At 39.6% G+C, this 26,153-nt stretch overlaps 1 protein-coding gene across 1 annotated transcript in view; it reads right to left on the reverse strand.

Annotated features, from left to right (window-relative positions):
* Vopp1 (VOPP1 WW domain binding protein) overlaps positions 1-26,153 on the reverse strand; it is a 97,458-nt gene that overhangs the window by 28,739 nt on the left and 42,566 nt on the right. Inside the window, exon 2 of the mRNA XM_027956076.2 lies at positions 18,311-18,369. Within this exon, the coding sequence (XP_027811877.1) occupies positions 18,311-18,369 (59 nt within the window). The remainder of the gene's footprint in view (positions 1-18,310; positions 18,370-26,153) is intronic.

Here is a 26,153-nt window from a genome sequence, read left to right on the forward strand (position 1 = left end):
ACATTGGGCCACTTCCATGATTATGGAATGGTAAATAAGCAGATTATATATATACCTGATACCGTATAGATGGGAGAATTATCCTGTTGGTTTGAGGAGTAGCTGCCATGTTATAGGAAAGCCACGTGGCTAGAACTGAATGTGATTTCTAGTAGCTGTGAATAATCCCAGCTGTCCTGAAACCATAAGGAACTGAACCCTGCCAACAAACTGAAGGAAGTGAAGTAACTTGAAGGAGGACTCCAAGGGCCAGATGAGAACACAACTGAGCCAACCCTTGATTTCTGCCTTATGAGATCCTGAGCAGAGAATCCATCTATGCTGTGTCCACGTTTGTGACTTACAGAATCTGTGAGATAATAATTATGAATGTTATCCCAATCTGCTAACCTTTTAGTAATTTACTAGACAGCAACTGAATAAATAAAAACAACGATTCCAAGTTATGAGTCTTCTTATATAACAGACACCGGGTTAAGTGCATCACAAATGTCTGGGATTCATATGCAAGGTAAATATTATTAGTGGCGTGTTTTAAATAAGTTTAGAAAACAAGACACTGGGGATGTTGTACCCCTTAATCCAGGTCACTGCCCGCTGATACCAAGAATGGACTTGGCAAGCATTTCAGGAAACTTTAAAATTTCAGGGCTTGGAGTACATCCAATACTGATAACCATAACCTGGTATAAAAAAGGACAACAGGTATACAGTACTAAATTTAGTAGCTGAATTGTCTTTCCAGAGCTGAATTTGCTAAAATACTTCACTTTCACGGTTACACTTATATAGAAGCATTTGCTGCTTTGAGACCTAAGCTCTGCAGCATCCTATTTCCCATATGAGAAGAAGCAGGCCAAAATCTGTCAAAAGCTTTTAGACACATTTAGAGCCCCTCATCTTAGATTCTAGGATGCATATGTACACGCACACACACATATACTCACCCTTCAGCCTGAAAGTACTCTACACTACAAGTATAATGGATTGTGAGTTCCTAACTGAAACTCCTCCTTGTTGGCAAGATTCAACACCTAAGTGCTTGAGCTCACTTTTCAGGATCCAATTTTGAAACACCAGCAGCAAATACATATTGTCAACTGATTATCTGCTCTCTTCTCTCAAAACACAGAGCATGCTTTATGCTCCCTTGTTCAGCTGAAGACCCATTTACTATAAGCATCCTTGAGGCTCATCTGTAGTTCTGGCCCAGCTCCCAGTGTGGATGTTGGCAAGTGCCAGGCACTCGAGGGAGCACACAATTACTCATGGGGTGACATTCTTACCCCTTTTCCCTTGGCTGCTTTCTTCCAATGAAGCTGCTGGTAAATTGGGGCCCAAAGCACACACCTACTGACATTGTAACTAGCTGAAATTATAAACAAAACATTAACTGTAACATTGAGTTTAATTAAAAGTAGTAAACATTTACAGGCAGTCTAGCACACTAAATAAGCCCATCATTCAACACTTCAAGTCCAGTGCTCCTAGTGCTGTAAGCCTCCAAAAGGCACTTGTAATTTCAATGGACTTCTGCAAAACTAAGCTGGATGCAGAACAAATAAGGATGGAGACAACAGACTGGGATTTTCCTTCTTGTTCTACTATGTGCCAGATGTAAAAATTCTCAGGCTCACAATAGAAAAGAACAAACATCACTCATAACCAAATCCGCCCTTCAGCACATCTAATTATAGGTCTGGGACTCTGAAATGCACATGATCCTTAAAAAGAGTGGAAAGAGTATGTACTTCAGTGGAAACGGTCTCTGGAACTGCTTTCTGTTAACCAAGTACTGCTGACTGTATGCCAAGATCCAAATGTAGATTTCGGATAAGGTCAGAGAATGGGTCAGGTCCACTGTGAGTAGGTGTTAATTTGTAATTCAGTATATTACAAAGATAAAATCAGAAGTGTCTAGCCCCTTTCTCCTAAATGATAGGCAATCCTTAAGATGCACAATGTACAAGGAAGCACATGTCTGGAAGCATATGGGCTACAAGTGAGAAATATGTCACAACAGTGATTAGATGCAAACATAACTGGATGGTCCTTTGGGAAATGTTGGAGCTTGAGAAATAAGTACGTCATTCTTAGTACTGCCCAGGAGTGAAGAGTGTCTGGCTACCAGACACATTTATTCTTAGCCTCTAGGTCATGTGTATCTCAAGAGTAGAAAATAAAAACAAACATAGAAAAGAAAAGAAAAACAGATTAGGTCAGGGAATTTCAATGTTAATAAAGTCACAAAATATTTCTATTTTAATAACAGTCAAATGTTGACATGTAAACATTTTCATGTGATATCATTGTGGACTGAATGTTTCTGTGCCCTCACCTTCTGCCAGATTCACTTGTTGAAACACTAATTCCCAATGGAATGGTATAAAGAGGAAGAGCCTTGGGAGATGATTAGGTCATGAGGGTGGAGTGCTTTATAACAAGAGGCAGAAAAGGGCTTCCTTATCTCTCTGCTCTCTACCTTATGAAATTACAGTATCTCCAACCTAGGACCCCAATCTGCCAGCACCTGGATTGTGGGCTTTCAAACTCCAGAATGGTGAGAAATAAATGAATGTTGTTTAAGCAATTTATCCTTTGGTATTCTTATAGTAGTCCAGAACAAGACAATGTTAAATAGTAATTAGTCATATTTAAACTGATCAGTAAAAATTTTCTCTGCATCTGATGGGACAACTATAATGTAAGTATTCAAGGTGCATATCTAGCGATAGAGTGTGTAGGAGTTGTAAATAATTATAATAATAATTATGATTATAATCATTAATATTATTGGTGTTAAATAAGAGGGTATGGCTAAAAGGAAAAACTCAGAATTTCAAGTGAATTCCTTTCAACATCATTCCATTTACTATCTAATCCTGAGCCAGGATGGTGGCATGTATCTGTAGCCTCAGTTTCTTAGGAGGATGAGGCAGGAGATTCATTTAAGCCCAGTTCCAGGACAGCCTGGGCAAAATACTGAGACCCAGTTTAAACAAACAAACAACAGCAAGACTCCAATCCTTTCCCCTGTCTGCAGGATTAAGTCTAAGTAGAATGCTATGTTCCTGCCAGGACAATACTTTCTTTTTCCTGTCTAATATCAAGATTTTTTTAGTTTGATATCTGGGCCTACCATCTACATTATTCTTATTAATATCTGAATTTCCCACAGAACTAGGCCTACCTACATCAGATGTTTCCATGCTTCCTGAGTTAGGATCAGGAAATACAATGAGGTTTACCATAGGCTTATCAATTAAGTACCTATAAGAAACTGAGTGTTCTAGAAAAATGAAACACAGAGCTCTGTGACGTTTCAGTAGAAAATTCCAAATGCAAAGCCACAGTTTGGAGAAAGATTGATCCTTAGCTCATCTAACATACTAGGAAAATCTCTTCAGCCTGGAAAAAATAATGAGACCCTAAAGAACTCGGCACCATCCCTGGAACAAGGAATCCATTCCAACTACATTCAGTGAAGGAACTTTCAACCTACCCACACAGAGACTGTCCACTGCCAGACAGAGAATCCCCAAGGCCTTGTGTCAGTGGGCATTCCTCTTGTTCAGAATCCAAGACTGGCCCACAATTGGTCTGATTCTCAACAGACAAAGCCATTCCTCTTAGTGTCTGAAGGGACTCTCATGAGTTCCTCAATCTTTACTCCCCTAAGAAACTGTCAAGTTTGGGTACAATGTTGGTTTCCCATCATTAGGAAGAATAACCAGTTTGCTCCCATTTCCACACTTACTGCAGCCTCAGACAGTATTAAACTTTTTTTTTTTTTTTTTTTAAAGCAACCATGACATAGGTGAATTGTAATGAGCCTTCTATCAGCTAAAACATCCAAGATTTTCTCCATAAGTTCTATCTCCCATCCTGTACTGATCCGGTAAGGTTTAGTATCTTACACTTGTCCATATTTTTTTAATGTATTAAATCTAACCAATTATTTTCACCTGTCAACAGCTTTTGGATCCTACTCTATCACTCAAACATTCACTGTTTCTTACAATTTCTGTCATTTAAGGATAAGAGTTAAGGTTTTGTTGGGAGCCAGGAATTCCAAATGCCACCCAGTCAATTCTGTTCCTCCTTCAGCAGTGATTCTATGGCAGATGCCTTAGCACAATGTCTGAAGCCTCCAGAGTCTAGTCAGATGGACATGAGACTTAGGCCTGAAAATGAAGTAGAATCTTTCCCTGATCTAAAGCTGGTGTATAAAACAGGAGAGCTTCCTAAAGTCAAAGCAGGTTACCTGTAGTAAGAAAATCAAAGAAAGAAAGATGCCACATAACAGAGTGAGTCCACTTAGCTGTACGGAGTATCAGAGAGGAAGACACCAGGAGTGTAGATGGCAAGGGAGGGTGAGACAGGAAGAGGAAGATGAGTTCATAAACATGGCCTAGCCTACAGCTAGACATCTGTCTTCTCTGCAAATGGAGCAAACCAGTTTCACCTTGATAAAATGAATGGGGAAATAAACTCTCTGATATGTGAATTATATCTCAATTTAGGAAGGAAGGAAGGAAAAGAGAGAGGGAAGGAGGGAGAGGGAAGGAAGAATGGACACCACCTCTTTTCCTGATGACTGTCATAGCATGCCTTCCATATTTTCATTCAAATTGAAGCCAGAATTAGAAAGGCAGTCAGTATAAATAGGTAAATAGAATCAGGTCGGATCAAGGAGGCCAATTTTGACTAAGTCTGGGAAGTTGGAGATTGTCCCCTGAGAGACTGAAATGTGAATTCCTTCTGAGCCCTTCCTCCACCCTTATCAAGAACCTCCCCCTGCTCCAACCTGTTGACAAGGTAACCTGTCCCCGCCCCTCCCTACCGGGAGCTATAAGGTTGTTAATGTGTTCTTCACTACTCCATCCTGCCCTTCCCGTCAGCCCACCAGTTTCCCACTTTTGGGCCAACCCAGCAAGCATTCCTGGGTCTAGTACAGGGCCTAGTCAGGTATGCAGGAAGGAGAAAGATAAGGGGGGGAAGGCAGGAGAACAAAGGAAGCCTAGGACATATAAAAAGGGCAGAACTCCTCGTTTCTTGGGATATCAGGATACCAGCTATGGCCCGCTTCTCCCTCCTGGGAGAAGTCTATGTTATCCCTTTTAAATAAACCCTGCTCTATATGCTTGCCTCGGCGTACTTCTCTAATGTTCAAGCCTCAAAATGTGGGGACGTGGGGCTCATCATTGATAACCTGCAGTATCAAAATCAATGATAAAATGTCAGTGATGGAGCCAATGGTGAATTCCATTAGAGACCTTCCTGCCATGTTGGGATTTTACTTATGGTCATTTGCTGTTACCAATCCACCTAACTAGCCTAGTTGTTTAAACTAGAATTCTCTATCTGTCAGCTGAGATTTGAGTAAGATAATATCAAATAACTCCATGCCATGTCAGAGATGTCCCAGTCTTCTGGTCCCATTGGGGTGGGAAAAAAAAAAAAAACCAACTTGATTTAAGACTAGAGGGACAAACCCCAATTAGTTCCAAATGATCACAAAGCATCCCTTTCGTAGTGGTCCCCACCACTCCCGTGACTTCCCACAGCAAAGAGCTTGAATTCCATTTTTCACACATAAACTTCTGAAATGTCAGCATGGTGTGCTGCTTGCTTCCTGAGCATACTGGTGTCCTGGGTATTCCTGTCTTTTCCATCCACAGAAAGGTTATTTGTCAGCATTGTGACATTTTCCCACTAACTAGCTTAAGCACTTTCCTTTCAGGTGGACATCAAAGAGTCACACCCAAATCTTCCCTAATACTGAGTCTATTACTTAAAAATCTACCACTCACTATTAATTCTGACTTCCTATTACAAGCTTTTTCATTACACAAAAATGTAATTATTTCCAGTCTTATTAGGGCATCACTTATAGAGTACATCTCCAGTATTTCTTTTAGGACTCCAATCTACCATGGGAAGGTTCTCTCCATTTGAACCAGGCAGCAGTGAATCCCACCCCTGCAGAAACCTTTATATGTGGGCATAACTCAGGTAGGGAGAAGGAGGTCAGGTGGGACCTCAGCAGCTTCAGATATTTTTGCTCCATGATGAGCACTCTGGCAAGTGGTGTTCTCAGCATTGAAGACACATTTATTACCAGAAGACACATTAGAATCACCAGATAGCTTTACAAAATACCTCTGCCTAGGCTGGCTGAGTGGCGTATGCCTGTCATCCCAGTTACTTGGGAGGCTGAGGGAGGATGACCATAAGTTCAAAGCCAACTTGGGAAACTCAGTAAAATTCTGCCTAAAAATAAAACATAAAAAGGGCTGAGGATGTTGCTTAGTGATACAGCAATTACCCAGCATATATGAGGCCTTTGTTCAATCCTAATTCCACAGTAAAAACAAAAACAAAAACAAAACCCAAATAAAACTCATGCCTGTTGATTGGTAATCATTCCTCAATTCTAGTACACAATCAGGGCTGCAAATCAATTACCTAAATTCGGAGGCTTTTTGCCCATTATTATTCTCAGGGCACCCAGCAGGTATATGTGGGGTTTGGAGTGGGAAATGTTGTTTTTCTTTTATGATCATTTTTTTAAGCTTTATTGAGATATAATTAGTATACCAAGAGCTTGAATATATGCAAATGCCATGATACCACAGCATTTGTGCATATTTAATGTGTAATTTTTTTTTTTTTGGTATGGGAGGATTAAATTTAGGGGCACTGGACTACTGAACCTCATCCCCAGACCTATTTTTGTATTTTATTTGGAGGCAGGGTCTCATTGAGTTGCTTAGTGCCTCACTTTTGCTGAAGCTGGCTTTGAACTCATAATCCTCCTGCCCCAGCCTCTCCAGCTGCTGGGATTACAGGTATGCACCACTGCACCCAGCTAAGGGGTATATTTTTAAAAGACTTTGGCAGACACAAAGTTTTAGACTTTTAATCTATTAGTCTAAAGCTTTGCAGACTAAGGATGAACTGACACTTTTTTTTATTTCTCAACTTTGACAATGCATACATTAGAATCTTCCTTCCTAGTTTGATGTGGTTTCCCTGACAGGCAGAAGTGTACTTGTTTATTTAGACATACAGGCATATTTTGATGATCTTTTAATTTTCATTTGGTCAACATGTCCCACGGAAAAGTCAAACACCTCTGAGCTCTAGGAGGGAACAACAGTGGCTCTGATGAGGCCTGACAGTAACTTTGAGGGGAGATAAGGCTTCCCTGCCAGTCCTTCCTTTGAAGACATATTTATTACAGAAGACACTTTCTCAAACTAATATAAACCCAAACTGCCTGTATTTAGGGTGGCATATTGGATTTATCTAGGGAAATTTTATTTTTATTTCCACCATGGAAGAAAGTACTATAAATGCTTATTAGAAACCCTATAATTAACAAACCAAGTGGATTAGAAAGTGCTCATTTTCTTGCCATTTTAACCCATTGAATAGCCCAGCTGCAGCCAGAGCCAAGGTGAGGAGACGAGATAAGATGGACTGACGTGCTTTTAAACTATAGCTGTACTTTGCTAACTCCAGTTTTTGAAATTCTACCCTAGTGTTTCTGGGGTACAGATTTTTGTTGTTGTTGTTTGTTTCAGTAACTTGTTGGTTTCATATAAAAATCAGTTCTATCTAATTCTATACTGAAAAAAAAAATCCTTCTAATTTTCGGCTGATTACATATAAGATTAAAAAAATAAACCCTGGCCAGAATAGTAAGATAATATAGTAAAAAACAACAATGACAAAAAACAAACAACAAAACAGCCATTCTATGATCTTACAATATTTTAATTTGACAATAATGTTCCTATATTTGAAATCATACAGGCATGATAAATATGAACAGAATAATATGAGTTTAGCAATGAGATCTGCAAGGGAGACAGATTCTAGTACCCCCAAATCTGGGAATTTAGAATCAGGTTGACACCTGGCTCACTTTCTTAACTCTACTTCTGCTTGAGTCAATGTCTTAGTCCTTTCAGGCTGTTTTAACCAACAGTACAGGCTGGATGCTGTGCAAATAACAGAAATTTATTGCTGACACTTCTGGAGTCTGAAAAGCCTAAGATGAGGTATTAACAAATTTCTATCTGGTGAGGTCTTCATAGATGATGTCTTATTGCTGTGACTTCACAAGGCAGAAGACAAGGTAACTCTCTCCAACTTTTATGAAGGCACTAATCACTTCCCAAAGGCCCCAACTCTTGATGTATTATACTAAATACTAGGTTCCAAAGTGCAAATTTAGAGGGACATACACTCAGAGCATAGCAGTTGGTTAGCTATTATTTACCTGCCCAGAACTCTTAAATCCACATCCTAGCTTTGACTCCCTCCTGAGTTACAAAAGCAAATTCTCCAATGGCTCTACTTTCTAGATATTCTGCAAGAACTTCTACACCATAAACACAAATGATATTCTCCACTCACTCTTCTGCTAAAGCCTTCCTTCAACCTGCTTTTTTCAAGATTTCTCTCTCGTCTGCCCAACCAGAGACCTCTGAATTACTTGACTCCCTGTATCTTCATATCAGTTATCTTGAGAAATGCTTTTCAAACCCATAGCCCTCTTCCTCAGCTCCCTTCCACTGAAAGATCAGACAATTCATATTTTATCCTCCTTCCATCTAAGTACCACCCTGTTTCCAAACACCCTTCTCAAAGACCAAGCTGACAGTGTTGCCTTGCTCAGTGCAAAAGGAAGTACTGTTTCCTCAGAAGGCCACTCAAGACCCTTCTGGTTAAGCCTCACCTTCCTTTCTCCTGCCATCAGCCATCTTCCAGGCACCCTGCAATCATTCTAGCCTATAGTTCCCCAAAATTACCATTCGTCTCCATACTTTCATGCCTTCCATGCTTCTTACATGCTCTGAAACTGCCCTTCATGCTTCAAAGGTTAGCTCTGTGGCCTTGGAGTTTAGCTCAGTGGTAGAGTATGCCTAAACTTGCCCAGCACTGAAAAAAAATATTATATATATATATTTAAATCAGCTCTGTGAAGTCTTTCTCAACACAAGCCCCATGTCCTCCCCCATTCATTATGTTTTTTTTTTTTTTCCTTTTCAGGATTCCAATTTATAATTTTCACCATGCATGATTTTGTCGTGAATTGTTAAAGGCATCCATCATCCACATCAGACACAAGCTGAAGAGCTAGCTCGTCTCACTCCTCTCTGTCTAGTCAGGGGCCTACCATGGTTCCTGGCACATCAAAACTGCTTTGCCTTAAGCACAAGTGATATTGTAGCAGAAAAGAGAATCACCACAGATGGAAACACTTCATTAATTTACATGAACTCAAAGAGTATAAAGCACACTGTGATTACAATGTTAACACACAAAGCTGGTGAAGATGGTTTGAAACAGGTGCTTTCACACAAGGATGGGTCATTACCTCATGGCATCCTTCAGGGAGAATAATCTGGCAGTATTTATTCAGAGATAAAATAAGCATAATCTTTGATTCAGCAATTCTACTTCTGCCAACCTAACCCATGACAAAAAATAAGTTCTAGTGCATAAAGACAGTATGTAGGAAGATGCCTTTATTAAGTACTGGGGCATACTGTAATCCCTTTCCAACTTCTTGGACTCAGAACTGATTCACAAACGATATGAGATGAAACACCATGTGTTATATAATACCACCAGCAGGATCTTCCTTGAAATATAGAAAACATCATTCTAAATAGAATTTTGAAAAGCTTCATGTCTGTTCGAATCTGTTCTAGCTGCCAAGTGAATACTGAAAATTCACTTATGAGCACTGCTTTAAATTTCAGGAATACAGTTAAGGAACTGTGAACCTCTAACAGTAGAAAACAAACAAGCAAACAACAACCTCCAAAGCTGTTTCTTCCTGAATTGACAATAATCATAGGGGAATGTGAAAATAAATTATGGTATATCTCTATCACTACCAAAAAAGATGAGGTTGCTTTGCATACAGAATTAGAAGAATTTTATTATGCATCATTAATTTAAAAAAATCAAGATATATATATAAATGGTCACATTTTAGGGGTCAAGCTAGTGCTCTTGAGTGGAAGATTACAAGTGAAATATTCCTCTGTTATGAAGCAGAAAATATCTCTTATACCAAGAATCTTCATTGATAAGCTCAACAAGAACTTGAAAGTGAGAAATGAATTCCTGCTTTAGAATATCTGTTTCCCAGCCTGCCTCTCCAGGCTGCTAACTAAAGGCAGTGCTTAACCCTTTCATCACTTAGAACAGAACAGCAGAAGTTTGGAAAGGGACATGTGGAAGAATGCAGAGTGAGGCAAGCACTCCTCCCCTCCCCCACCCACCTTTTCCACCCTGTACATCCCCAAAGTTCTCCATGCTAGAAGGAGAGCCTGGTAGATGGCATCCATCAGGCCCCAGTGTCTGACTATGGGACCCTGAGGGGAGCTCACACCTATGTTTCCTACTGGTCAAAGGTGGCCTTGTATCTGGGGACACTGGATCTGATCCTGGCACCTCCTATTCTAGGTAAAGTGACCCAGCTGGGCACTGGCTCTGCAAAGCTTGTTTGGGGAACCTAATTTGATACCTGTGAACATCACTTCAGCCATTCATGACATTATTTATTCACAGCAGAGAAATGAATCCAGAGAGAGACAACCTCACAGGGTAATATAAGTCTTTTAAAAGAAGTTTCACACTCCAACAAGGGATTTAGAAATATGGTCTGAGAATGGTTTGGTTGAAATTAATAAGCGGAGAAGAGTAATACTAGAAAGAAGAGCCTCTTTCCACTGCTGAATAAGCCAGGGACCAGGAGTGCCCAAAGGGCAGGCCCTGCCTTCCTGGTCTTTGACTCCACACCATCTCTGCTGGCTCTCTCCCTTTTAATGGTAATCTGGAAATAACAGGTCCTCAGAAATGCAGGACCTTGATGGACCTATTCCTTATTTGCTTAATGTACCCTATCTTTCTGTTATCTTTACTAAAATGCCGTCCATCTGTTTGTTCCCTTCCGTTCTCTCCCTTCAACAACAGAGCATGCAGATTCCCTATAGTCTCGATGAAGATGAAGCTAACTTCAAAAATGATTCTCCACATTCTTTTTTTCAGGGCACTTATAGCTGAACCAACAACTAAGATATGCGAGCCAACAGAACACCAAGAATTCATTTGAGCCCTGTACCTCTGCTCCATCCACGTGGCAACCAGAAATGTGGTCCAGTCATGTAAGACTGCTGATCATACTTCAAGCCCAGGGAAATGATGAGCCTATCTTGGTGTCATTCGTTAGTAAAATTAGATTGTAATGGTCTTAATGGTCTCAGCATTCTGAGAATAAAGGTAAGTTAGGCATCATCTTTGGGGTAAAATCTTTTCTACCTGCCAGCTCCTTAGAAGGCATTAGGGTTTATTTACTCTTTTAAATCACTGATATCCAGTCCAGAAAGCTCAACCATTTCTAATCTACCCTTGATTGTCTGGGTGATGACAGAGTCTCTTCTATTTCATTAAGAGAACAAGGAACTTGCACATCTAGATCATCAGCATTCTCTGGCATGAAGAAAAGTCGTTGTTCAAATTAATATTTATGTACCTGATAGTTTGAAAGCTCCAATTCAGATCTAATATGATGTTTAAGGAATTTCAACATCTGGACCAATGAGTAGGCACAGGCTCACAGACCCGCCCAACTACCCAATTGTGGGATTCACACCCTTTCCTACTGTTGTGTCAGTATGCAGACCTGCAGAAGACTCACTGCTTTGAAAGGAAAATATAAGGTGCTAGATTTGTATTTGGCAAGTAGGTTGGACCCTTAATGAGCTAAAATCCATCTCACATTTGCTGCTTGTCTCAGCTATAACACATGCACCATTTCTATCATTTGTCTTTTAATCTCTAGGCTATAAATTATTGTGAGCAGCCAGCTAGCGTGTCATGGAACAAGCACAATGAATCCTTGAGGACTATGCAGCATAGGGAACTGGGGCCCAGAAAGGTTAGGAGATTTGCCCAATACCACAAAGCAACCTGATGGCAGAGCCGAACCACAAAAGTCTCTTGACTTCCAGCCCCTAAAACATTCTCCAACACCCAAGACTGCTGCCTGAATCATATCTCCATTTTCCATTCTTCCTCCAGGCTACCATTTGCCTGAGTTATTAAATATATATTGAATATTTTCTATGGGCCAGGTCCTGTGTTAGTGCATAAGATAGGCAACTCAGCAAGACTGAACCTGTGCCCTTGATGAACTCCCAGTCTAGGGAGGAGACAATAGACTTTCATTTCACCAACAGTGAGTCATGTGAAGAAACATGGTCTGAGGTCTTCTTAGACACACACAATCCTCAGCTAGAACAGGGAGAAAGAAAGAGAGAAAGACCCTTGTCAAAGGATTTCTAAAGAGCATTACATATTTATGATCAGTAGGAAGGTACATTGCACAGAGTTGGTGCTCTGTAAACATCACCTCTTCTTATTCCTGGGCTTTGTGTCATATCATATGCCTGACATACTGACATGGACCAGATCACCTCTGCCTGCTGCTGTTTCCAAGCCATCTTCCAGACACCAGATCTTTCCCTGGATATGACTATGGACAGGACAGCCTCTGGAGAGCTCAGACCACAAACTTCAGCTTTTAGAAAGTATATTTCTTGTAGACAAGAGACACTGCTCTTTATCTAAAAGGTGACTCCACTGTCGGGAAGGGGTCAGTTACTGCCATGTGGTATCAATTCAGGCACCAAGGGGACTTCCAAATAACCTCTGGCAGATGCTGTAAATGGCCCGGGTCTCTCAGAATTATCAGTGCCCTACAATGATGCAGGTTTGTCCTCGGGGCAGTAGTCCCCGATTCTTTTTTTTAAAGAGAGAGTGGGGTGGGGGGGAGAGAGGGAGAGAGGGGGAGACAGAGAGAGAGAGAGAGAGAGAGAGAATTCTTTTTTAATATTTATTTTTTAGTTCTCGGCGGACACAACATCTTTGTTTTTATGTGGTGCTGAGGATCGAACCTGGGCCGCACGCATGCGAGGCAAGCGCGCCACCGCTGAGCCACATCCCCAGCCCAGTCCCCGATTCTTAACAGTCAGAGTTCCATCCTTTCCTCTTCAGCCACAAACCCTGCCTCTCCAAGCTTCAGTGTGTGAGAATCTGATATAATGAAATCACAAGTGTTACCCACAGTACAGATATTACACATTGTTACTGAGTCCTTCCTCTATATGTCACTGTACAACAACCCAAGATGGTAGGTAATATGAACGCATAGTACCTTATAGTGGCTTCTGCTCTGCACATGCAGAAGCACCAGATGCAGAACCTGCAAGGGGTGGGAGCTCCCTATTGCATGATGAGAGAGAAGGTCACAGTGCTTCCTGCAGCTACCTGGGTGTGGAAGTGAGCTCCCGGATATGAAACTGTATTGAGCCTCTTCTCTGATAAATGCCACTTTTGTCTGCTATACTTTCTGGATGGGGAGGAAAGAGTACTCCTTTGGATCCATGCCTGCAGGGCCCTTGGCTGTGCTCCTTGGCAGGGCCTTTCCTTATCTTCTCATCTCCTGCCTCTTGGCAGCTCACACTGTGTTCTAAGCCTTGCACACAAGGGGTTGAGTGAGGGAATCCTGGGTGGAAGGAAAACTCAAGTACAGAACTTGAGCAAAGGAACTGGATTTGGGGAGGCCACATGACCAGCTGCTATTTTTAAACCACACTGTTGCTAAGAGGAGACATCTAGTAAGCCCTGAACCAAAGTACAAAAAAAAAAAAAAAAAAAAGACTCCATTTTAATTAAGAGCTTTCTAAAGGGCAGCTGCAACAGTAAAGAAAGGTTATGAAGTGAAAAGTAGGGAAAGAAAAAAAAAGAGGAGAGGCTTGAAATATGTGTTTCTCTATGGATCAAAGGACAAATTTTTTCTTCAAAAATAAGATTTTTTTTGGTACATATACATATGTAGTCTCTCAGCTCAACTCTTTTAAAATATCAAATGGAAATAAAACTTGCTAAGGAGAGGGCAGAAAGAGTGATAAATTTAACATAACAAAATCCGAACAGGTGAGAGTGATATATGTCTAGGTATCTCCAATGGAAACTTAAGTATCATAAAAAAAATTAGCCTCTATGAGCTTAGAACAGTGAAATGAAATTCAGAGACATGCAGAGAGGCAAGAAGGAGGAATGTCAGATGGGATTTCTGGTGAGACAAAAAGAAATTAGATTTTCAAATATAAAAGCAAAGTTTCCAAGACAAGTTTGCAACCTAGATGTCTTTCCCCCAATGAATTCTACATGGTAAGTTACAGTCACAAAACAGCAGTGTTATTTGAAATATATTTCCTGCATGGGAAAAAAATTAATCTATAACAGCGTGGAAGGATGCCAACTTGAATCAACATATCTTTAAGGAATTATCCATTTTGGAGAATCTTATATAAAGCACTTTACCCAGAAGAAATGAAAGGAATAATACATTGGAAATGTATTTTTAAAATGAGATCTGCTATAACTTGTAGGTTTTTAAATGTAATGTTAGAGTTGCTTCAGAAATAACCAGTCAGTCTCACAGTATTACACCATAACCCTGAGGCCCAAGTACCTTCCCTGTCCTGTATAGCACAGCAATACACAAATGACACGTGGCAGACACTCAACAAATACTTGGGTTTGAGAGAATGAAGAGCAGCTGTCACTGCTTCAGGAGAGCACCTTACACATAAATGTGTAGAGAGGCCAGGTCAGGGGCAGTGTAAAGAAAACAGATGGCTAGTCCAGAGAGAGGCTTGATCCTGTCCTGGTGCTGAGTAACACAGTGAGCCCAGGCTGGCTAGGAGTCTTCCATTACCTGCACCCAGTCAGGTTCAACTCCAAAGAATCCCCAGAATTGGCTTAATTGGACAGACATGTCTTCTGCAGTCCCAAGCACTTCTAGTATACGTTGTGAGCCTTCTGGGGTGACCACATGACCTGCAGCAAATCTATCCTTGGGCAAGAGCTTTGATATGGAAGCAATTTCTCCTTACTCCCTTTGGATAAAAACATTTCATTATCCAACTTGTTAGAGATCAGGGAGAACAGCTTTTGAGTGTTAACTATCCCAAGTGCTGGTTGCCTGAAGTTAAGTAGCTCTTCTTCTTGGCATCATGATGGGCTCAAGGTTATATCAGGACTCTGACATTCCTTAAATGTGCACAGAAGTAGCAAATTTAGTCTGTGGAAGAATTAATCACATGAACCTACACAGTAGAAATGTATGTTAGCATTAAGTATGTAGATATTCACATGTGATTTCAATTTTGACCATGATCCAGAAGGTGAGAACTTCACGTTTTAGAGAGGAGGAAATTGATGAGGTCAAAGAGCTGGTAAATAATAGGATGAAGTAATGGAGCTATTTAGAACTGGATAGAGGTGGTGAACAGTAGTACAGAGGATATTCCTCTGTGCTACTACATAGCTCACCTTAAAAGGGTTAATTTTGCTGAGTTTCACCTCAAATAAAAAAATTGAGCAAATATTTGAGTCCGGATCTTTTTTACCTACTTAAAATCTATGCTTAGGGAAAGGATACCAGAATATAAGAAATAATAACAGGGACAGAAAGCTGCACAAATCAGAGGACAAACATTGACTTGTTTCAGGCATTGGACAAAGTTATGTATGTAAAATGTTTACATTTCACTGCCACTTCCTGGGAGCCCTCAGGGGACACACCATGTGTTTGACTAGTGTTAGTGAGGACTATTCAGGGTGCTAATATCAGAACCAAATCGGGAAGGAGGAAGAAGTTCTGACTTAAGGGAAGGGGAACTGAATCATGGAAGACTTCAATAAAAAGTCACCTGCTGAGTGCATAGTGGGGACTGGAGGGACAGGCATTGCCTCAACATTTAGGAATGTGCCAGGCACTATTCTAGGCACAGGAAATTCCAAAAAGTGTAAGTCATAGCTCTGATGGAATTCAAAATAAAGAAAGAAGATATTTTAAAAAGAAAGAAAGAAAGATCAAGCTAGACAAGTATCAAGTATCTTGGAAATCTACTGTTTAAAGATGGATTAAAAGTTGAACTTTGTCCCTAATGTTTGTATTCATAAAAGGAACATAAAAATTTAGAAGACATGAGATCTGGAGGAGAGAAGATGCATTCAAAAGTTTCTGTATTGGTTTCACATGAACATTTAGAGAGGACTGGGTTCAAATGAGGGCACTATAAAGAAGATCAGAGGTAGAATATATACAGGAAGATCAGAGGTAGAATCTAGAGGACGAGTGGTTGTGGCTTGGGTTTTCCAATGGCTATGAGATTAACGGCATTAATTCATGTCCAGGGTATGCCTAGCCTGTATTAGGTGCAATAAGTATTATTTGTTATTATTTCTATGTTGAGTGTCAGTATTTTAATGTCAGTATCCTAAATCATTAAAGTGACTTGACTTTTCATCTTTTGAGATAGTACATCTGGATCCTTCTCACCACTGGAGAAGAGGAAAGGAAACCAAAGCAGCAGGTCTGAATGATGAAAGCAGGACTTGTCTTTGTGTTCTCTCTTAATGCAAAAATACTCTCAAAATATGTAGTAAAAATAAAGAAAGAAACAAATGAATGAGTATAAGAATAGCTGCTGACTCTCACAAATTGATCTACAAAACAACTGGAGAAATATCTGTTTTCAAGGAAGAACACATTTGAAGAAGCAGGTAATGCACCTTGATGCAAGAAGCTGAATCAAGGAAAGAAGGCAGACTAATGGATATTCATTAAACAGAGAAGAAACAAAATATTTGATCTCCCTGTTATCTCATAACAATTTTTCTTCAACCTGATAGCTCTGTAACTAGAATCAAAGTCCTTATGCTGCTGCTTTATTTTACAAGTGGGTTTTGTCTTTCTACAGTTGCAAAGGCTTTCTTTCTGCCAGGACCCCTGCAACATGGGGTGTTAAGGACTCCTGCTTTTCAGTATGAAACCAAGACAAGACATTGCCAATTTCCCTGTGCTTAGCCTTCCTCCTTTCAGATTGGTCTCCCTAGATAGGTAAGAATAACAGAAAAAAAAATGTACAACCTGGACAAATTAAGAAACAACACTTTTAGTTATTACAGTTGTCTCCGGGCACCTAAGGGGATTGGTTCCAGTGCCCCTACAGATACCAAAATCCAAGGATGCTCAACTCCCTCGTAAAACATACCCTAGCATTTGTACAGAGCTCTTGCATATCTCTCTGAATCATCTCTGGATTACTTATAATACCAAATATGATGCAAATTCTATGTAAATAGTAGTTACATTCTATTGTTTAGGGGAAAATGACAAGGAAAAAAGTCTATACATTTAGAATAGATGCAATTTGGGGATAACCTGTGTATGGCTGGCTGTAGTATGCATTTCCTGTCTAATTAGTCTACATACTGGACTGTACTGTGCTTCTGCTATAATATAATTTATGTATATTATTGAAAAAATCTGATGTTTTACAGAATTAAATTAAGATATCAGAGCTTTTGGCAAAAATTGATTTGGAACAGTCCACACAAAACCTATGGAACTTCAAAACACAAACAAAAACAGTAATTGATATCCTGTAGGGGTAATCCAGTTACCTAGGCAGGTGGCTGTGTAGAGTTTGTGGCTAACCCAGCAGATATTAATAATAGTAATAGGGAGAAAGCCCAGCAACACTTTCATAAGAGCAAGCCTGACAGACACTGAGGAAGGCACAGGAAGGAACAGTCCCTGCCACTTGAGTGGAGAGCTATGCAGAGCAGAGCTATAGCTACACCTGTCTAGGGCGGGGCTTCAGGGAGATGAAGTTGTGATTTCTCTTTCACACATACACTCTCTCTCTGTCTCTTTCTCTCTCTCTCTCTCTCTCTCTCTCTCTCTCTCTCTCTCTCTCTTTCTCTTCTCTCTCTTTCATCCTTCCTCCCCATACAAGTGCACATACTACATGAGCTCAGCTGAAAACTGTTTCTTGTCTTGCTCAAGACATAAATCTATTCCAATTGTTCTTCTCTCTTTGCTTAGGAAAATATAAACCAACATAAGTTTTGCCTTCCAAAAACACCTTGCACCTTTTTACCAATCATTTAGGAGGAGCTCAGATACCTCACAGAGCATGTAGTATTATTTCATGTGCTCAGAGTGACTGGTCTGAGCAGGCTGAATGCCCTCAGGGAGGCCACCTGCTATCCATGAGCACAGGCAGGGCTAAATCCTGGGGTGGAGGTTGGGCCATGCCTGGGCTTTCCCCATCCCATAACACAGGCAACTACATATTAAAGAAATAATTCCCAGAAAAAGAGATGACCCCAGAATCAAATCAACAGAGAGGCAAATACTTACATATAATATGTTGGATAGAGTCCTTCAAAATACCAGCAATGTTTTTTGGCCTCTGTGCACTAGAAACAGAAGCAAGAGAAACTTTGTCAGTGGTGAGTAACTTGCATATCGTTGAGAAGATCTCACACAAGCAACAAGGAAGGAGGAGAGAATATAGCTTAAAAGCATGAAAATCTGGAGTGATCAATCAGGGCAGGCCAAAAGTTAAAGAGAGGCCCACCCCTGTTTCTCATGAATGTTCATTTAAATTTTTTAAAAAGGAAGGAAAACAGGGGTAAGCATTTATTTTCCTATTATTTATCTGGCTTTCCACATTTCTAGATACTGTGACTATTTCAGTAGAAAGGTAAATTTTGTTGTTGTTTTGTGGTACTGGTAATTGAACCCAGGGCCTCAGATGCTAGCAAGCACTCTACTAAGCTATACCTCCAGTCCCATTTTTAAAAAGTTACATGGTATGATTCTTCAGATTAGTAAAGAATGCATGAAATAAAGTACTACAAAGATTTTTATCCCCCTCCCATTTTTTTAATTTGAAAGACATCTCCCACTATTTTAATATTTCTAGATCTTTATATTTCACAATATCCCAAATGCCTTATTTAAACTATTCACCCCACAGTTGGGACTTATGTCTTCCAGATGGTGTAAGTCAGGATTCATGGGCAGCCCCCATGAGGCCCACCCTAGGCCCTCTCTCAGTTGCAGGAAGAGAAAGGTGGGAGAGGGAACATTGGGCTTTCCTAATAAGTCCAACTCCTGACATTGTAGAGATGGGTTTCTAAACAAAAAGGTAGCGCAGCTGAATATGCACAAGCCTTGGAGTAGGAGACCAGATGTCACCCTAGTGGCTCACACCCACCTCCAATGATTAAGAACAAGCCAATGTCACCAACTGCTCAGGGAGATCTCAAATCAGAAATGCTCTGACCTCCCTGAATAAACCTTTTCTAAGATGGCTCCATGGAATGGCATCTATTTTATACTGTACAACTTCTACCTCCAAGATCCAGTCTCTTGGCCCCTAGGTATAAATAAAACTTCCAGAATACTGTAGTGCAAAGCTACCAGTAGCACAGAGAAAACAAAGGCACAGAGAAAACAGGCACAGAGAAAACCAAGCTTTCTTTGGGCAAGGAGGGGCCCAAGGTAGGCAGGCAGCCAGTCCATCCCTTTGGCCTTTCTCCAGCCCCATTAGATGTGTAAGGATGCCCTCCTGCTACGATCTGACTGACAGATATAACAAAGTTAGAAATAGACCCCAAATCTATAGCAGCACACCAAGGGAGGGGTGTGTGCAAATGTTATGGGTTATGTTAGCTAAATTAGGTGAGTTTTGAAAATAGCATTGAAACACTGGGCTTTCTGGAATGTGCTTTAAGACACTCAGAAGCATACTCAAGCAGTCCAGAGTGACCCAGTTTTTATTAATGGAAAATAAGTTTAATTTAGCTTAGGTGAGCTCCTGTCCAGTTCAAGAAATGAAGTTTAGACAGCCGAAGAAATCAATTTATTTTGGTAGGGAAGAGCAATTTCAGGTCTCTGCCCCAAATTACAATTCATTTCACCAGAGTCTTCTGTGATAAACTGGGAGACGGGGTGTTTCTTCCATGTGTCACTTTAAATGGGTCTACTTTCTTGGAACTTGATGCTCAAGCTTGCCATAGTCAGGAAACAGGTTCTCCTAATGGCTGCTGGCCCCAAAGGTCAGGGAACATCAGAACTCTAGTTGAAACCCTCCCTTCCTGTAGCGCTGGCTGCTCCTGTGGAAATCTCAGCAGAGACTCAGTCCACAGGCCAAAGAACAAGGGTCAGTGGTAACAAAAACCTATGTGGAGAAATAAAGACTCCTGTCTCCAGCGTTGCCTGCTTTGGAATTTCCCTTTCAAGAGTTCCCTAACCTAAAGTGGTCACTAATTTGATAGACCAGCCCCATGTCCCCTGGTTCTTCAGATGCCAAAAACGTAGAACTGATGTACTGAACTTTAAAAAGGATTTTTTCTTTCAAAGTACTTTTGCATTTCTGAATTTACATTTTCTCTGGATATGTGAATGTTAGGAATACCATGTCACAAATTTAAACCCTTAGTGAGTGTCCTACTCAGAAAAGGGTGGGTGTTCTGCTCAAAGTTTTTTTTTTTATAATAATGAAATTAACACCCCTTGGCATTGTTTCTCCTGGCCTAACCAACATTACCCTGAGAAGCCTATTTTGTTTGGCTCCAGCTCCCTAGCACTGTTCTAAGACTACAGGATAGCAGAAAGACAGGCACAGGAAGACATTCAGAACTTATGGTACTCCCAGCTCTGTCGCTGGTAGGTTAAAAAATTTGAGGAAAGTACACTCTTCCAGCCTCCACCTTTTTGACCTTCAGCTGCACTTCTGGTGTGTGTATGTAGAGTGTGTATTTGAATTTATGTATGTGGGTGTTCAATAAATGCATTGAACTGTTATATATATGCAGCACAACTCCCAGGTACTCTCAGACATGGCTATTGGTAAAGACATTTACAAAAATGTCAGGAAAACTACTGATGTATTTCTCTTTAATTGCTTATGATCCTTCTTCACAAATATGAAATACCATATGCACAGGATTACTTATTGTGGCATTATTTCTAATGTCAAAATCCTAGGAATGAGGCAAATGCCTGTTCAGAGAAGGCTGAATAATAAATGACAGCTCACTCACATTCCAGAGTACTATGAAGCTCAAAAGAATGCAGTTCTCAGAGACCCCAGATATTTCCAAGTGAATCCACATTATGCAAAAGGGTGCACACCTTGTGCAATCCTCTATGAAAAAGGAAAATGGTACATTTGGCTTTTTACAGAAAAGAATATCAGGGAGTGAACAATAAAAACTAATGAACATGCTTACTCTGGAGTCTGGGTGGGGTGGAAGAAGGGATGAGAATGAGATTTCTCTGAGGATATATTTTATATAGTTTGACTTTTGGATTGAGTATTTTTCACATTAAAACAAAAAGTAAAGTTGAAAGGATTAAAAAAAACACAGTCTTGGGGGCAGGAAGTGTTGCTCAGTGATGGAATACATGCTTAGCATGCACAAAGCCCTGGGTTTGATCCCTAGCACCCCAAAATAAATACATAAAACAATAAAACCCACTGTTCTGAGACTGAAAACACTTACTAAGGGCTATCATGACATGTATGCACATATCACTTCTTAGCAACCAAGTAGCACATACACTGTAAATTTAGTGCTCACAATAAAATCACACACACTCTATTCCTGGGACCCTCCCTTGTGAGGGCATCATTTCTATTCCACTCTTCCTCATACCTCTCAAAACTTTCTTTCTGGCTTTTTTTTTTGGGGGGGGGGTGGGGGCGGAGGGGTGCTGAGGATTGAATCCAGGGCCTTGTACAGGTAAGGCAAGCACTCTACCAACTGAGCTATGTCCCCAGCCCTCTTTCTGGTATTTTTGCTGGGATATTCTGTAACTTCACTGGTGCCTACTCGTTGCTCATTCTCATTCACAGTTATTTGTTGTATTTGTTGATGACTTTTTCTTACCTAAGTATAAACCCCACATCATCCCTTTTTAAAAGCCACTTTTAAGAAAATGGATGATTCTTGGGCTAGGGATGTGGCTCAGTGGTAGAGTGTCTGCCCAGAATGCATGAAGTTCTTCCTGGGTTTGTTTGATCCCCAATACCACAGAAAAATAAAAAGAAAATGGATAGCTACATTTCCTAAAGCAGAAATGGATAGCTATATTTCCTAAAGCAGAAAACACCTCTTCTACTGAGCTACCTAGCATTAAAATACAGCTTGCTTTTGTTGCTACTGAAAATAGTGTAAGCTTTTGAAATTTGCTAATATATAGGAAACATCTTCACTGGTTTGGTAGCTGAATTTTTGCAACAGCTTTCTTCTAAGGAGTGGTAAGATTATAACTAGGTGTACATATAATATCTCACTAAAGTTAATATGTGGCATTATTCCACTTGACAGTTAAGTAATATGAAGACCATAAATTTATAAAGTCTCATTAATTAGTTGAAATTTCAATTAATTAATGAGGCTGGATGAGGCCTCAGAAGTCTGGATTATTTGTATTGTTGAGCCATTCCTTTAATAAATGCTTGCCAACTGAATACTAGATATCAGCCAGTCTGCAGAATGATGCAAGAGAACACACCCTTGTGGTTAGAATGCAGAGTAGTTTCATAGGGGCAGGAGGCAGAGAGGAAAATTCCTACAGGAAACAACCCAGGGTTGAGGAGCAGATAACATCAACTTGAAGTTCACTGAGAAGGACCACTTCACCTACCAGGTCCAAATCTAGGATAAGCTCCAGTATGCAGGGCTGTGGGAACTGTGGAGCTGTGGTCTAAAGGGAAGTTTGTGAAGAATAAGGAAGGGAGGTTTCCTGAGCATTCCCAAACACTAGTGGGCTCTCAGAGGAGGCTTCCAACAGCAAGCAGGGGGCGTGGACTGGGGAAAGTGAAAAAGAAGGTACTGTGTTCAGTCTTACTGCAAGAAGCACCCAGGTAGAAGGACAAAGAAGAACCCACAGAGGAACATGAACCAAAGAACTGGACAAATAGATTCTGGTTCTCACTGACACTTACCAACTACATTGCCATTTAGTCTGTGTCTGAAATTCCTTATTTCTAAAAAAGAATATACTTTTCCCTGCTTAATCTCTCAAATTCCTTTATGAAGAAAATGAAATTAAATATATCATATTGAGACCTACCTAGTTCAATGAATGCCACAGCCAGATAGCATCTCTGTCCTTAAATGTGTATCTTAAAGCAAGCTTTCTTATGTGTCTGGGATAAATGATAATGAATCCAAGGCTTGTTTTATTATAATCAGTTATCCTCTAAGCAAAAACCAATGCTTTCAAAATTCTTGAGGACAAAGATTCTAAATATGGAATACATTATATTCATGCAAGATTTGGTTTCCAAAATATCCTAAAAAGAAAAAAATCCCTCTTAAAAAATAGTCAATTTTAGGGGTTCTTACCCACTCCTAAATTCTACCTGTTTTGCAAGATACCACCATGGTTCCCTAAAGACTGACCATCTACCAAAACAGAACATAAATCTTTAATATCTGTCAGAAGAGGCCAGCTGTTATCTTGCGTCCTCAGTAGTCAGGACATTGTACTAAGTTCTGGGCAAACAACAGGCCCTCTATGAACTTATTGTGTAATATTTCTTTCATAAGTATAACAGAAACAACAAATCTCTTCTTTAAGAGATCATAAAGAGTAGTAATATACAATGTATAGACTATTAACAAAGTATCCAGGATCATGAGAAAATGCTAACATCAGGAACAACTCAACTGAGGGAATCTATGATTTCAACTGGAAAGGTCTGTAATACATCTGTACTCAAAAAAGAATTCAAGGATCAGGATACCTACAGAGGTAGTTAAGCCATCCTAAAAATAGTTATCCATATTTAGTCAGGATCCAAATAAGACCAGAAGAACAAATCCTTGCTAATCTCCAAGAGTAATCCTCAATTGACACAAACTCTTCCACATCTACCTGTACAGAATATGGGAGGACCCAGGACACAATTTCCAAATTAAATAATAAACACTTTTATCAATCCCAAGTTAAAGGAATAGTTGTACCACACTAAGACATGGTTGAATTTGTGAGAACTTGAAGCTGTGACTTTGGGACACCCAGAAATAAATAGCAGGGTCTAAGAGATTCAAATCAATGTGAATTTTGTTTAAATTCTACCTTTCCCCTTTGTTCAATGTAGAAGTTGAGGTGAGATCTTCAGGTGAATTGCAGACAAACTAGCAAACTAGTGATTCACTAACAGAACTAGGCCCCCTGACACCTGAAAGAATCGGCCTTTATTTTACTTATCATGTCCATAGTTTTAGCCAAACAGTCTGTCCTGAGCCAGTAAGTTCCTGATTTGCTTTGAAATGGTGGGACAGCCCAGCAGGATCAGCCCCAGGAGTCTGTCTTTGTCAAAGGTGAGAGGCCCCTGCTAAGCCACAGTGCTGCTTTCACATTCATCAAAAGCTGAACTTGACACACAGGCAATGAGATCCTGGCTGTTCACAGTTCCAACCCAATTAGAGGGGGCACTTTACACTCTGTAGAGACTGAGAACAAAGGGAGCCTCTTGGATGCTGGCCTTTCTGGTACTCAGGACCTGAGACAGAGGCAGAGGGCAGCTGTGAGAGGCCCATTCAAGTCAGGACAGGAATTTATGCAGAAGATGACATACCCCTTGAGGGTAATTATCTAAAGGTCTCTGAATTTCAATTAATAAATAGGAATGATCATACTTTAAATTCCCATGCTGGAATTTTCAACAATTCTCTATGTGCTAATTACTTAATCCCTGGGTTTATGAAAAGAAACACCTCTTGATTATTTTTTTTACAGATAAGAGTATGAGGCTTCTCACAAGCATCACTTATTAAAGGAAAGAACACAGAGAAACTTTTAACATCCTCCACTTATAGAAGAAAACACATCAGCAATTCAGATACTGCCACAAGTAATGATCAGAGTTCTGGTACTGCCTACTTTTGAAGATTCTGTGGAAATTTTTTAGTGTAAGACATAAATTAGTCCCAGCCACATATCCCTGGGAAATTTCTGTGAACTCTCATGACTTACTCTGAATAAATTTTCTTTGATTTTTCTGCTTCAGTTTTTAAGTAAGGGAGCAGGTTTTTTCAAGGTCTCCAACTCAAGCAGGTAAAAATCTCATTCCCAAATAATAAAAATTAAGACACAGTATTCATTAATAATCAAATAAGTGTAAATCATAATGTGGTTTTATTTTTATTTTTTAATTTTATTAAGTATCCACTGTTGACAAAGGTATGAGGCAAAAGCCATGTCACATAATACTACTGGAAAAATAAATGTAATGTCTCAGGAGGAAAATTTTTCAACACCTATCAAAAAAAATCCAGAAATATATATAATTTCAGTGACGTTATGACATTTACCCACAGAAACAGTATTAATAATTAAATAAGCATTACTAAAAAATTTAAAACTAGAAATAACCAAAAATAAAAATTTGAAATTTATATTTTAAGATATAAAATTTCAAATTACACTTAAAGTTTAATTTTGGTTAACAAAATATTACAATCAAAAGATGTATTAGTCAGCATTTGAAATAGAGATACTAATAATATATGCTAAAATGAAAATATACTGCTTTTAAAAGCCAATAAAACAGTATACCTAGAATTAGGGATTTTTGTTATAAATTGTAGGAGGAAGAAATTAAAATAGGTAAGTACCAAAATACTGATAGTTAATTATCTTTTCAGTTATAGTAGAGATGATTTCTTTCCATTGTAGATTTAAGTAGTCTTCACATTTTCTGTATAGAACTCATAGAATTTTATTTTAAATCTCAAATAAATTTTACTTTAAAAAGCAGACCACCTAGTATCCAAGATGGAAATGGAAAGTTGATATGAAGAGATATTTAGCATACAGAAATATAAGTGGTTACAAACAAAAAGAAAACTATCCAACTAGGGATTAAGTAAAAAGTAACAGAGGAGTAAGAAAAGAAAAGAAATAAAGAAAGATAAGAAAAAAATTCAAAAGGTCTGGGGATGTGATTCCCTGGTCCCCCCCCCCCCCACACCAAAATGCATATGTTTAATTTCACTGATGCAATAATACACACACACACACACTCACACACACATATTAATATGAAAAAGAATGTAATCACTTAAGCTAAATTTATAGGGAAAATTATGTTAAAAATATCTCTTGGTTTAAGCCTTAAATTCTTCTAACAATAGCTAGAAATTGTTGTGGCCAAAGCAAGGGGAATATAAGAGTC

This window comes from Marmota flaviventris, chromosome 1 (genome assembly GCF_047511675.1).
Source record: "Marmota flaviventris isolate mMarFla1 chromosome 1, mMarFla1.hap1, whole genome shotgun sequence".
Taxonomy (NCBI): Eukaryota; Metazoa; Chordata; class Mammalia; order Rodentia; family Sciuridae; genus Marmota; species Marmota flaviventris.